This window comes from Elephas maximus, chromosome 2 (assembly GCF_024166365.1).
Source record: "Elephas maximus indicus isolate mEleMax1 chromosome 2, mEleMax1 primary haplotype, whole genome shotgun sequence".
In the NCBI taxonomy this organism is placed as follows: Eukaryota; Metazoa; Chordata; class Mammalia; order Proboscidea; family Elephantidae; genus Elephas; species Elephas maximus.
This window is the reverse complement of record NC_064820.1, coordinates 69105239-69118347: the sequence shown is the minus strand read 5'-3', so window position 1 is coordinate 69118347 and position 13109 is coordinate 69105239. Positions and strand designations below refer to the sequence as shown.

General features: G+C 36.1%; 1 protein-coding gene across 11 annotated transcripts in view; it reads right to left on the bottom strand.

Moving 5' to 3' along the window:
- Positions 1-632: 632 nt before the first annotated feature.
- The window catches only part of RNF180 (ring finger protein 180), a 305949-nt gene continuing 293472 nt past the window's right edge, over positions 633-13109 (bottom strand). For all 11 annotated transcript variants that reach the window (XM_049864376.1, XM_049864345.1, XM_049864312.1 and 8 more), the window contains one exon: positions 633-2555. In XM_049864376.1, the coding sequence (XP_049720333.1) occupies positions 2356-2555 (200 nt within the window). In that variant the 3' untranslated portion in view covers positions 633-2355. The remainder of the gene's footprint in view (positions 2556-13109) is intronic.

Sequence of the window (13109 nt, the reverse complement as noted above, 5' to 3'; positions counted from 1 at the left end):
TTTTAATGACAAGTGATGTAATTTACAGATAAAGTTATATAATCAAGATGCATATAATCAATCCATTTTGAATGTTCCTACAGAATATATTTTATTGTTTTTAAGGGTACAAATTTAAGTGATATATATAAAACAGAAAAGCATACCCAACAAACGAGATGCCATCGAGTCCATTCTGACTCATGGCAAACCCCTGTGTTGTAGAGTAGAACTGCACTCCACATGGTTTTCAAGGCTGTGACCTTTCTAAAACAAATCACCAGGACTTTTTTCCAAGGTGCTTCTAAAGAGGTTCCAACTGTCAAGTTGCTGGTTAGTAGTTGAGTGCTTAACTGTTTGTGCCACCCAGGGACTCCTAAAGGATATATATACACACACATATATATTTATATAAACATACATAACATATATGTATATTCACATTTATAGACAACAGAGCTATAAATTGATATAATTGATACATGTCACTGATATGACCAACAAATATATATTGCGAATGAACTTTCTCTGAGAAATCTGTGTATATAGTACCTTTGAGTTATTTTATGTATAATTAAAATTTTAAAGTAATTTAGGAATGAATCAAGGCGTATTTTTAATTAATCATGAATTTCCTTAGAAGAATGCTCTTACAAATTGTTCCCATATTTGTTTTGTTAATTTTTCAGTCATAATATATTTTTTAGGAGGGCTGATATTTTTTCCTTTATATTATCATAACTTTGAGCAATAAATTAGTGATTATAAATATCCATTTTTATTTCTATAAAGTAATACTGAGCTTTGGTGACAACATTGTTTCACTAAGGTTTCTTTGACACTAAACTGCAAGCCAAATTTATTTATATATTATGAAATATGAGCACAAATTTATCTGTTTCTAAACTGTAGTTTTCTGCTTTCTGGATTTGATGACATCTGATGTACACTATTGTTTTCTTTTACAGGCATAATTTTAAACATGATCATAAAACAGTGTTAGGACAAAAATGTATATCATTTTTCTATATTTCTTAGAACATCATATACCATCAGTCAAGTGCTTTTATTGAAATAGTCAATAGTAATTAGGCCCGATTTTGACTTCATAAACAGAACTGTTAAGCCTGATCCATCCCAATTTATTCGAAAGGCGATAGTATTTTCAGTGCCATGATAAGTTCACCTACTTTTATTTGCTTCTTGGGTTGTCAGGTATATGACACAGTATTGTAGGAATGTTGGATTGGTAGTTCATAATCAAAACTTTTGTCCTAGGTTAAAAAAAGGTTACATAATATAAATATGCTTACTTCTCTGTGCTTCAGTTTTCTCACTTTTAGACACTTGCCCCAGATACTTCCTGCATTGGGACAATTCACCTCTTCTCTTTTTTCTTTTTTTAATAAAAGAAACATTAGTTCCAAGGATTATTGTAATTATTAATAAAAGTAAATGTCAGGTTTTCCTTCGATTCATCTATAAGCATATTTCCAACAATTCTTTATTTCAGACATTAAATCACTTAATAAACTGAACAAATTTTAAAAGCCACTCTTTATTGCACATTTACAATATATTTGACAATTTCCTAGTTAAACAAATTACTAAATTACATTTTGGACATGCATTGCTCTTTGAGATTCCTAAGAAAGTCGGTAAATTACTTATTTTTGGGGTGATTAATCTTGAAATTCTGGAAGTGTGAATATATTTCCTTAAAGTGTCTATTGGGGGGGTTAGTTTCATAGATTTTTTTTTTTTGTATTTACTATTCTCTTTTAATAAAAAATGTTTCACTGAAGCTATTATTAGGTCTGTACAAAACACACAGTCTGCTTTCTTGGTGATAGAACGGACACAAGTAGAGATAATTGGAAACCAAACCAAATATACCCTGCTAGATTAGTTCCCAGAGAATATGGTATATCTTTAATGCATATACTTTGCCTGAGAATAGCTGGTGATTGATGAAATATTTTATCAATAAAGATTCTATCTACCCAGATTGTCATTTCGTTTTGTATTTTTACTATTTTTTAAATGGAGGAAAAACCTCAATCTTTACAATAAAGTATAAAAGTAACACTGTAAAACTGGAGCCCCCAAATCATAAACCAAGAAGAATTGATGAAATTAATAGTGCATTGCTGCTAAGTGCTGGATAGATAAGCTCTTAAATAAAGTTTAATTTGTTACATGAAAAACATCAATAAATAATCCCATTATTCCCAGGCTTTCCATAAACACACCAACAATTTGTACAAGGAAACATTATAAAAACTTTGAATCACATTTAAAAAAATGTTTAAGTAACTGTTATTTACATCATCTAGGTCTTATATGATTGTTCAACTGAATTAAGTATGAATATTCCTAAAACGGAAAGAAAAAATAGCAAAGAAAGCAGAAGACAATGAATCCAATGATCCAGTTCACTGAGTAAATATAGATGATCACCATATCCATGTCAAACCACCATCCACGGCTATCATCCTCAAAGTGCAGATAATCCATCCTATGTGCACCATGTGGAAACTGCCTTCTCGTAACTGGAGCTGCATGTCTGTGGAAACCTAGAAGATGTAGGCACTTATTATTTTAAAGCTTGTTCAGTTCAGATAGGTTCTCAGAAGCCTCATTATAAACACAGGTACCATGAACCAAACATACCTTGATTTCACTGAGTGGTATGTTGTATTCCTGGCATTTTTTCAATGTTACCCTCTTCCACTAAGGATCTTAAGGGCAGGGGCAGTAAAGTTAGCAAAGAGCATGGTATCCATATGGAATCGGGAGACTTGGTTTTGTCACTCAGTCGAGGCAAGTTATCTGACTTCTTTGGGTTTTAGTTTTCTCATGTATTATTATACTCTCTGGTCTACAATTACAATTTTTAACTATAGCTTAAAAGTTGAAGTCAGGACAACTGGACCAAAGCAAAACCACAGAAGTTTCCTAGACACATCCAAACACTTTGAGGGACCAAGTAGCTGGGGCTGGGGCCTGGAGATTATAGTTTCAGGGGACATCTAGGTCAACTGGCATAACAAAGTTTATTAAAAAAAAAATGTTCTACATCCCACTTTGGTGAGTGGCGTCTGGGGTCTTAAAAGCTTGCTAGTAGCCATCTAAGATACACCTATTGGTCCCATCCCACTTGAAACAAAGGAGTATGAAGAAAACCAAGGACACAAGGAAAATATTAGCCCAAAGGACTAAAGGGCCACATGAACGAGAGACTCCACCAGCCTGAGACCAGAAGAACTAGATGTTGCCTGGCTACCACCAATGACTGCCCTGACAGGGAACACAACAGAGGGTTCCAGACAGGGCAGGAGAAAAATGTAGAACAGAACTCAAATTCACATAAAAAGATCAGACTTAATGGTCTGACAGACTGGAGGAACACCCAAAACTATGGCCCCTGGATGCACTATTAACCCAGAACTGAAACCATTCCTGAAGCCTATTCTTCAGACAAAGATTAGACAGGACTATAAAACAAAAAATAATACACGTGAAGACTGTGGTTCTCAGTTCAATCAGATATATGAGCCAAATGGGCAGCTCCTGTCCAAATGCAGGATGAGAAGACAGGTAGGGACAGGAACTGATCAAATGGATTTAAGGGCACCATGGGTGGAAAGGGGGAGTGTGCTGTCACATTGTGGGTATTGCAATGAATGTCACAAAACAATATGTGTATAAATTTTTGTATGAGGAATTAACTTGAGCTTTAAAATTTCACCTAAAGTACAATAAAAAAAAAATGAGGCACCAATATACTCATTTTCCCATAACAGCATTTTCTAAATTTAAACTTTATTCATGTTTTCTTATTTCAATTATTGTTACAACTACCATTTGTAACTTATGATCATCATATTAATCTTATATCTTCTACTTTGAGAATTTCATTCAGTCCAGTTATTTGAGCAAAAACCTATGGGAAAATGTCTCTCGTTTTGGCATTGAACAAACTAGACATACATAACGGTACTCCTTTCAGACAATTTAGCTTAATTTTCATAAATTTCATAGCATGAGACTACTTAAGGGGATTGGTTGGTACATGAAAAGTGAAATCTCTAAAGTAAGCTATAGTCTATCTTTTACTAAATTAATATTACATTCCTGAGTGATATTACATTTCATTGTAAAATGATTTTATATGCTAATTATTTAGAGCTTAAGTATAAACTCGCCCATTGGCAACCAGTTTTTGTTGATTGACCAATACATAATTTCAAAGGTATTTAAAAAACAAAATTCAGTTTTCTAAAAACTGATGACCTGATTGTTAATTTTCTGCTTTTTCCTTATCTATTGCCTGCTTTAAGCATTTGTGTGCTTATTACTGTTAATAAGCAGTGACAATATAATGAACTGAGCAGAAAAGATGTAACTCTGGTACTTGCTAGCAACTCTGGTGATCAAGTTCTGTGGGGCTTTAGCTTGAAGCAAATTCTGAATTTGGGCCACCCATTTTAACAACTGAGAAATGTTAAATACTGTGCTCTAGATCAGGCTGGTTATTCTGATGGAAAGGTTGCATTCCCCCTGGGTGTTAGTATGGTTATTTAAACCCAAACTTCTCTGCTCAAGAACAACCCTAATATGTGTATGTTTATTTGTAAATTTATATTTACTTGTATTATGTACATTAAAAAACATGAAGTTAAAAGGGTGGAATAAAGATGAAATGTTATTTTAGAATAAATTGTAGAGCCATATTTCAAACAGCTTTTTCATAATTTTTAATGTTTTTGGATGATGTCATATATGATTTGACTTTTTTAATCATTAATTTTTATAACTTATATGGCACTGTTAGTTAATTATAAAAAGTTTATATAGGAGGTGTGTTAGCTCTTCCATTTTCTTGTTTGCCTTTGCACTATTAGTATTATCTTCAATCTGATTTCTTCACAGGATTCTTTTTAAGTCTCTTGTCTACTTTGTGCTAGCAGTTTAGCTAAAGCTAGATAATGAAATCCAAAAATCCATTTAACTGGGCACATATAAACTTCAGTATATTGCAATACATGAAAAGCAAACAAACTAGTTAACCCTTCTGTATTGTCAAAGTCCCAGTTTTCCCTTAGCTAACACTGCATATTACCAAGATATGTAGGTGAGAATGCCAATGTCAATCCTCATTAAATATTACTAAAACTTAATTTTTCTTCTGTTTAGATAAACATAAATCTTTTTGTTACATTCATACATGCCAATGGATTGCCTTGACCCCAATCGATGGCATTATACTTTGGAGAGCACCAGTCCAGAGGATTTCAATCCCATTAGCTTTTCTAGACTATCTAACCTGTTTTCAAAACTGTAGTCAGTGTTCTAGTAAAAGGAAAGAGGACTTTATGTTTGTGTATGGGAGACGGGGGAAATGGAGTTTTTCTCATATTAAATAAAAGAAATATTACCAAAGTAATTTATACACCTTTTAAAAAACAGATTCACCAATACAGGATGGAGAAGAGTAACACTGTTATTGGAAATTATTATGAAAAAAATGTGACTTCTTGTACCTCAAAACAATTATGTGTACACCTTAGACTCTTCAGATTCAAAAGTTTTAATTGTTTAAGTCAAAAAAGTAATGCTAGAAAACAGTACACTTGTAGAAAACAGTAGAACTGAGAGCAGATGTGGAACAAAAGATGAAGCATTATGAGTAAGTAGGGTGATCGTACATTCTGATTTCCCGAGCACAGCCCTAGTTTATTTCGGTTAACAGTATCTCTTTCACTCTAAAAGTGTTCTGGTTAATGCTAATTTATTTTACTTTTTTTGGTGGAAGTTTTCTGGCACTCTTTTGTGTGTGTGTGTGTGCTTTAAGTATACAAATCGAGTCAGTCTCTCATACAAAAATTTATATACACCTTGCTATATACTCCCTAATTGCTCTCCTGCAATGAGATAACATACGCCTTTCCCTTTCCTCCACTCTCTATTTTTGTGTCCATTTGGCCAGATTCTGACCCCCTCTGTCTCTCATCTCCCCTTCAGACAGGAGATGCCAACATAGTCTCATGTGTCTATTTGATCCAAGAAGGTCCCTCTTCACCAGTATCATTTTCTATCCCGTAGTACAGTCCAATCCCTGTCTGAAGAATTGGCTTTGGGAATAGGTCCTGTCTTGGGCTAACAGAAGGTCTGGGGACCATGACCTCTGGGGTCCTTCTAGTCTCAGTCAGACCATTTAGTCTGGTCTTTTTATGAGAATTTGGGGTCTGCATCCCACTGCTGTCCTACTGCTCCCTCAGGTTCTCTACTGTGTTCCCTGTCAGGGCAATCATTGGTTGTAGCCAGGCACCATCTAGTTCTTCTGGTCTCAGGATGATGTAGTCTCTGGTTTATGTGGTCCTGTCTCTTGGGTCATAATTACCTTGTGTCTTTGGTGTTCTACGTTCTCCTTTGGTCCAGGTGGGTTGAGACCCATTGATGCATCTCAGATGGCCACTTGCTAGCGTTTAAGACCTCAGAAGCCACTCTCCAAAGTGGGATGCAGGATGTTTTCTTAATAGATTTTATTATGCCAGTTGACTTAGATGTCCCCTGAAACCATGGTCCCCAAACCCCCACCCCTGCTACGCTGGCCTTGGAAGCATTCAGTTTATTCAGGAAACTTCTTTGCTTTCGGTTTAGTCCAATAGTGCAGCCCTCTCCTATATTGTGTTGTCTTTCCCTTCACCTAAAATAATTCTTATCTACTATCTAAGTAGTGAAAACCTCTCTCCCACCTTACCTCCCTCCCCCCTCTCATAACCATCAAAGAATATTTTCTTCTCGTTTAAACTATTTCTCCAGTATTACAATAGTGGTTTTATACAATATTTGCCCTTTTGCAACTAATTTCACTCAGCATAATGTCTTCCAGATTCCTCCACGTTATGAAATGTTTCACGGATTCATCATTCTTCTTTATTGGTGCACAGTATTCCATTGTGTGAATATACCATAATTTATCCATTCATCTGTTGATGGGCACCTTGGTTGCTTCCATCTTTTTGCTATTGTAAACAGTGCTGCAATGATCATGGGTATGCATACATCTGTTCATATAAAGGCTCTTAATTCTCTAGGATATACTCCAAGGAGTGGGATTGCTGGATCCCATGGTAATCCTATTTCTAGCTTTTTAAGGAAGTGCCAAATTGATTTCCACAGTGGTTGTACCATTTTACATTCCCACCAGGAGTGTGTGAGTGTTCTAGTCTCTCCATAACCTCTCCAACATTTATTATTTTTTGGGTTAATGCCAGCCTTGTTGGAGTGAAATGAAATCTCATTGTAGTTTTGATTTGTATTTCTCTAATGGCTAATGATCGTGAGCATTTCCTCATGTATCTGTTAGCTTCCTGAATGTCTTCCTTCGTGAAGTGCCTGTTGGTATCCTTTGCCCATTTATTTAATTGGGTTGTCTTTTTGTAGTTGAGTTTTTACAATATCATGTAGATTTTAGAGATCAGATGCTGATTGGAAATGTCATAGCTAAAAGCTTTTTCCCAGTCTGTAGGTAATCTTTTTTACTCTTTTGGTGAAATCTTTGGATAAGCGTAGGTGTTTGATTTTTAGGAGCTTCCACTTATCTAGTTTCACTTCTGCATTGTTAGTAATGTTTTGTACACTGTTTATGCCATGTATTAGGGCTCCTAGCATTGTCCTTGTTTTTTCTTCCATGATCTTTATCGTTTTAGATTTTATATTTAGGTCTTTGATCCATTTTGAGTTAGTTTTTGTGCATGGTGTGAGGTATGGGTCTTCTTTAATTTTTTTGCAGATGGATATCCAGTTACGCTGGCCCTGTTTGTTAAAGAGACTGTCTTTTTCCCATTTAACTGACTTTGGGCCTTTGTCAAATATCAGCTGCTCATATATGAATGGATTTATATCTGGATTCTCAATTTTGCTCCATTGGTCTATGTATCTGTTGTTTTACCAGTACCAGGCTGTTTTGACTACTGTGGCAGTATATTAGGTTCTAAAATCAGGTAGAGTGAGGCCACCCACTTTATTCTTCTTATTCAGTAATGCTTTACTTATCTGGGGCCTCTTTCCCTTCCATATGAAGTTGGTGATTTGTTTCTCCATCTCGTTAAAAATGTCATTGAAATTTGAATTGGAATTGCATTGAATCTATAGATTGCTTTTGGTAGAAAAGACATTTTTACAATGTTAAGTCTTCCCATCCATGAGCAAGGAATGTTTTTCCACGTATGTAGCTCTCTTTTGTTTTTGCTGTAGTGTCTTGTAGTTTTCTTTGTATAGGTCTTTTACGTCTCTGGTAAGATTTATTCCTGAGTATTTTATCTTCTTGGGGGCTACTGTAAATAGTATTGATTTGGTGATTTCCTCTTCGATTTCTTTTTTGTCAGTGTAGAAGAATCCAACTGATTTTTGTATGTTTATCCTGTATCCTGATAATCTGCTGAACTCTTCTGTTAGTTTCAGTAGTTTTCTTGAGGATTCTTCAGGGTTTTCTGTGTATAAGATCATGTCATCTGCAAACAGAGATAGTTTTACTTCTTCCGTACCAATTTGGATGCCCTTTATATCTCTGTCTAGCCTAATTGCTCTGGCTAGGCCCTCCAGCACAATGTTGAATAAGAGTGGTGATAAAGGGCATCTTTGACTGGTTCCTGATCTCAAGGGGAATGCTTTCAGACTCTTTCCATTTAGGATGATGTTGGCTGTTGGCTTTGTATAAATGCCCGTTATTTATGTTGAGGACTTTTCCTTCTATTCCTATTTTGCTGAAAGTTTTTATCATGAATGGGTGTTGAACTTTGTCAAATGCCTTTTCTGCATCAATTGATAAAATCATGTGGTTATTGTCTTTTATTTATATGATGGATTACATTAATTGTTTTGCTAATGTTGAACCATCCCTGCATACCTGGTATGAATCCCACTTGGTCATGGTGAATTTTTTTTTTTTTATATGTTGTTGAATTCTATTGGCTAGAATTTTGCTGAATATTTTTGCATCTAAGTTCATGAGGAATATAGATCTGTAATTTTCTTATTTTGTGGAGTCTTTACCTGGTTTTGGTATCAGGGATATGCAGGCTTCATAGAATGAGTTTGGGAGTATTCTGTTCTTTCCTATGCTCTGAAATACCTTTAGTAGTAGTGGTGTTAACTCTTCTCTGAAAGTTTGGTAGAACTCGGCAGTGAAGCTGTCCAGACCAGGGCTTTTTTTTGTTGGGAGTTTTTTGATTACCTTTTCAATCTCTTCTTTTGTTATGAGTCTATTTAGTTGTTCTACCTCTGTTTGTGCTAGTTTAGGTAGGCAGTGTGTTTCTAGGAATATCATCCATTTCTTCTAGGTTTTCAAATTTGCTAGAGTACAGTTTTTCATAGTAATCTGATATGATTTTTTTAATTTCAGTTGGGTCTGTTGTAATATAGCCCATCTCACTTCCTATTCGGGTTATTTGTTTCCTTTCCTGTATTTCTTTAGTCGGTCTGGCCAATGGTCTATCAATTTTGTTAATTTTTTCAAAGAACCAGCTTTTGGCTTTGTTAATTGTCTCCACTGTTTTCTAGTTCATTTAATTCTTGTCTAATTTTTATTATTTGTTTTCTACTGGTGCCTGAGGGTTCCTCTTATTTGCTCTCTATTTGTTCAAGTTGTAGGGATAATTCTTTGATTGTGGCCCTTTCTTCTCTTTGTATATGTGCATTTATTGATATAAATTGACATCTGAACACTGCTTTTTCACTGTGTCCCAAAGGTTCTGATAGGAAGTGTTTTCATTCTCAATGGATTCTATGAATTTCTTTATTCCATCCTTAATGTTTTCTATGACCCAGTCATTTCTGAGCAGGATATTGTTCAGTTTCCAAGTGTTTGATTTCTTTTCCCTGCTTTTTCTGTTACTGGTTTCTACTTTTATTGCCTTAGGGTCAGAGAAGATGCTTTGTAATATATCGATGTTTTGGATTCTTCTAAGGCTTGCTTTATGACATAACATGTGGTCTATTCTAGAAAATGTTCCATGTGCACTAGAAAAAAAGTATACTTGCTGTTGGGTGGAGTGTTCTGTATATGTCTATGAGGTCAAGTTTGTTGATTGTGCTAAATGCGATCTTCCGTATCTTTACTGAGCTTCTTTCTGGATGTCCTGTCCTTCACTGAAAGTGGTGTGTTGAAGTCTCCTACTAAAATTGTGGAGCTATCTCACTTTTCAATGCTGTTACAGTTTGTTTTATGTATCTTGCAGCCCTGTTACTGGATTCAGGAATATTTAATATGGTTATGTCCTCTTGGTATATTGTCCCTTTAATCATTATATAATGTCCTTCCTTGTCCTTTGTGGTGCATTTAACTTTAAAGTCTATTTTGTCAGACATTAATACGGCCACTCCTGCTCTTTTTTGATTGTTTGTTTGATATATTTTTTTCTATCCTTTGAGTTTCAGTTTGTGTCTCTAAGGTGTATCTCTTGTAGGCAGCATATAGACAGATCGTGTTTTTTAATCCATTCTGCCACTCTCTCTTTATTGGTGCATTCAGTCCATTTACATTCAGTGTAATTATAGATAGGTATGAGTTTTTTTTTTTTTTATGAGTTTAGTGCTGTCATTTTGATGTCTTTTTTTCTGTTATTGACAGTTTCTTTTTCCCACTTAATTTTTTGTGCTGAGTAGTTTATATATTGCCTTTCCCTCTTATTCGTTGTTGTTGATTTTGTTTCTGCTGAGTCTCTATTTTTTCCTTGTATGTTTTGATGAGTAGGATAGTTAGTCTCTTTTGTGGTTACCTTAATATTTACCCCTATTTTTCTAAGTTTAAACCTAACTTTCATTTCTTTATATCGCCTTGTCTTCCTCTCCATATGAAAGATCTATGACTACATTTCTTAGTCCCTCTTTATTTTTTAATGTTGTCTTCCTTTACATAATAACATCCCTGTTTCCCTGTTGTGAGCATTTTTTTTATCTTGATTTATTTTTGTGATTTCCCTGTCTGGGTTGACCCCTGATTGCTCTGGCCAGTGTTCCAGTCTTGGGTTGATACCTGATATTATTGATCTTCTAACCAAAGAACTCCCTTTAGTATTTCTTGTAGTTTTGGTTTGGTTTTTACGAATTCCCTAAATTTCTGTTTATCTGGAAATGTCCTAATTTCACCTTCATATTTGATAGACAGTTTTGCTGGATATAAGATTCTTGGCTGGAAATTTTTTTCCTTCAATGCTTTATATGTCATCCCATTGCCTTCTTGCCTGCATGCTTTCTGCCAAGTAGTCTGAGTTTATTCTTATTGACTCTCCTTTGTAGGTGACTTTTCGCTTATCCCTAGCTGCTCTTAAAATTCTCTATCTTTTGTTTTGGCAAGTTTGATTATAATATGTCTTGGCGACTTCCTTTTAGAATCTACCTTATGTGGAGTTCGATGAGCATCTTGGATAGGTATCTTCTCATCTTTCACGATATCAGGGAAGTTTTCCACCAACAAATCTTCAACAATTGTCTCTGTGTTTTCTGTTGTCCCTCCCTGTTCTGGTACTCCAATCATTCATAGGTTATGTCTCTTGATAGAGTCCCACATGATTCTGAAGGTTTCTTGATTTTTTAAAATTCTTTTATCTGATTTTTCTTCAAATATATTGGTGCCAAGTGCTTTATCTTCAAGTTTACGAATTCTGCCTTCCACTTGCTCAGTTCTGCTCCTCTTTCTATTGAGTTGTCTACTGTAATTGTATTGTTAATCTTCTGAATTTCTGATTGCTGTCTCTCTATGGATTCTTGCAGCTTATTAAATATTTCATTATGTTCTTGAATAACCTTTTTAATTTCTTCAACTATTTTATCTGTGTGTTCCTTGGACTGTTGTGCGTATTGCCTGATCTCTTTCCTAATTTTGTTCCTGATGTCTTGAAGAGTTCTGTATATTAATCTTCTGAATTCTGCATCTAGTAATTCCAGGAAGACACCTTCATCCAGAAGAGCCATTGGTTCTTTGTTTTGAGAGTTTTTGAGGCGATCATGGTCTGTTTCTTTATGTGACTTGATATTGACTGTTTTCTCCGAGCCATCTATAAGTTATTGTATTTATTTTATGTTTCCTTACTGTATCCTAGCAGCTTGTTTTGTTTTGTTTTGATATGCTGAAATGGGTTGCTTGAGTGAGCTAGCTTATTTTTGCCTGTCCCCAGATAGCTAGAGCTGTTATCAGATATATCAGTCTAGGAGTCCACTCACTTTTCTTGTATGAATTCAGCTCGGGTGTCCAGGTAGCTGTTCATCAAGTGTGTGATACAGACTCTGTCCTACAGTCTTAGTGGGGCAGGGATGATTGGTGTAGGTACCGGTATCTGGTTGCAGCAGGGGGTCATGCTCTGAATAAGGCAGGGAGCTGAGAACCATCCCCCGAATGTCTGTGAGGAAAGCGCGTCCCCGTTGCCTAGAGTGTAGAGGTGGGTGGGTTCTGCAGATGGACCATGGGCACCCACTGCTTTTGTTTGTCTGGCCTGGGAGGTACCAGTTACCCTTGAACCCCTGTTGTAGGTGCCTGGGTGACATGAGTGGAGCCATCAGTCCTTATGCCCCTGATGTGGGTAAGTAAGGACCCTATTTAATAGGCAAAGTGTTGTCAAATATCAAACACCTACCTCTTCACTGCACAGCTGAAATGGCTGCAGTCTGCCAACAAAGGCCTATTATCCTGAAATAGGCCCACACAGGTCCATACAGGGGGGAAAGGTATTTAAAGTCCACAGATCATTTATGCCTGGATGGGAGCTGCTTTTGTCCTGAGCTCCCCAGGTTAGTGGAGCTGGCAAATTATCTTTTCCACTAATTATGACTTTATTCCTACTCCAAGGCTGGGAGGATGGCCCAGGGTGCTCAACATGGCCTACATCAGGCCTAGGGAAATCAACAGCCACCGAAGCTGGCTTGGGGGCTGGGAGCATTGTAAAATATACACAAGTACTTAGCTTTTACCAAGAATGCTGTTCTTCTCTGGTTCTGGAGGTGTGAGTAGGCTGTGCGGCTGGCCACTTCTCCATGAGGAAACTGTGGCCGAATGCTACCACCAGCCCGCCACACCTGCTCCCGGGAATGGTGCCTCAGGGATCCCAGTGATTCAGGTCTGGTAA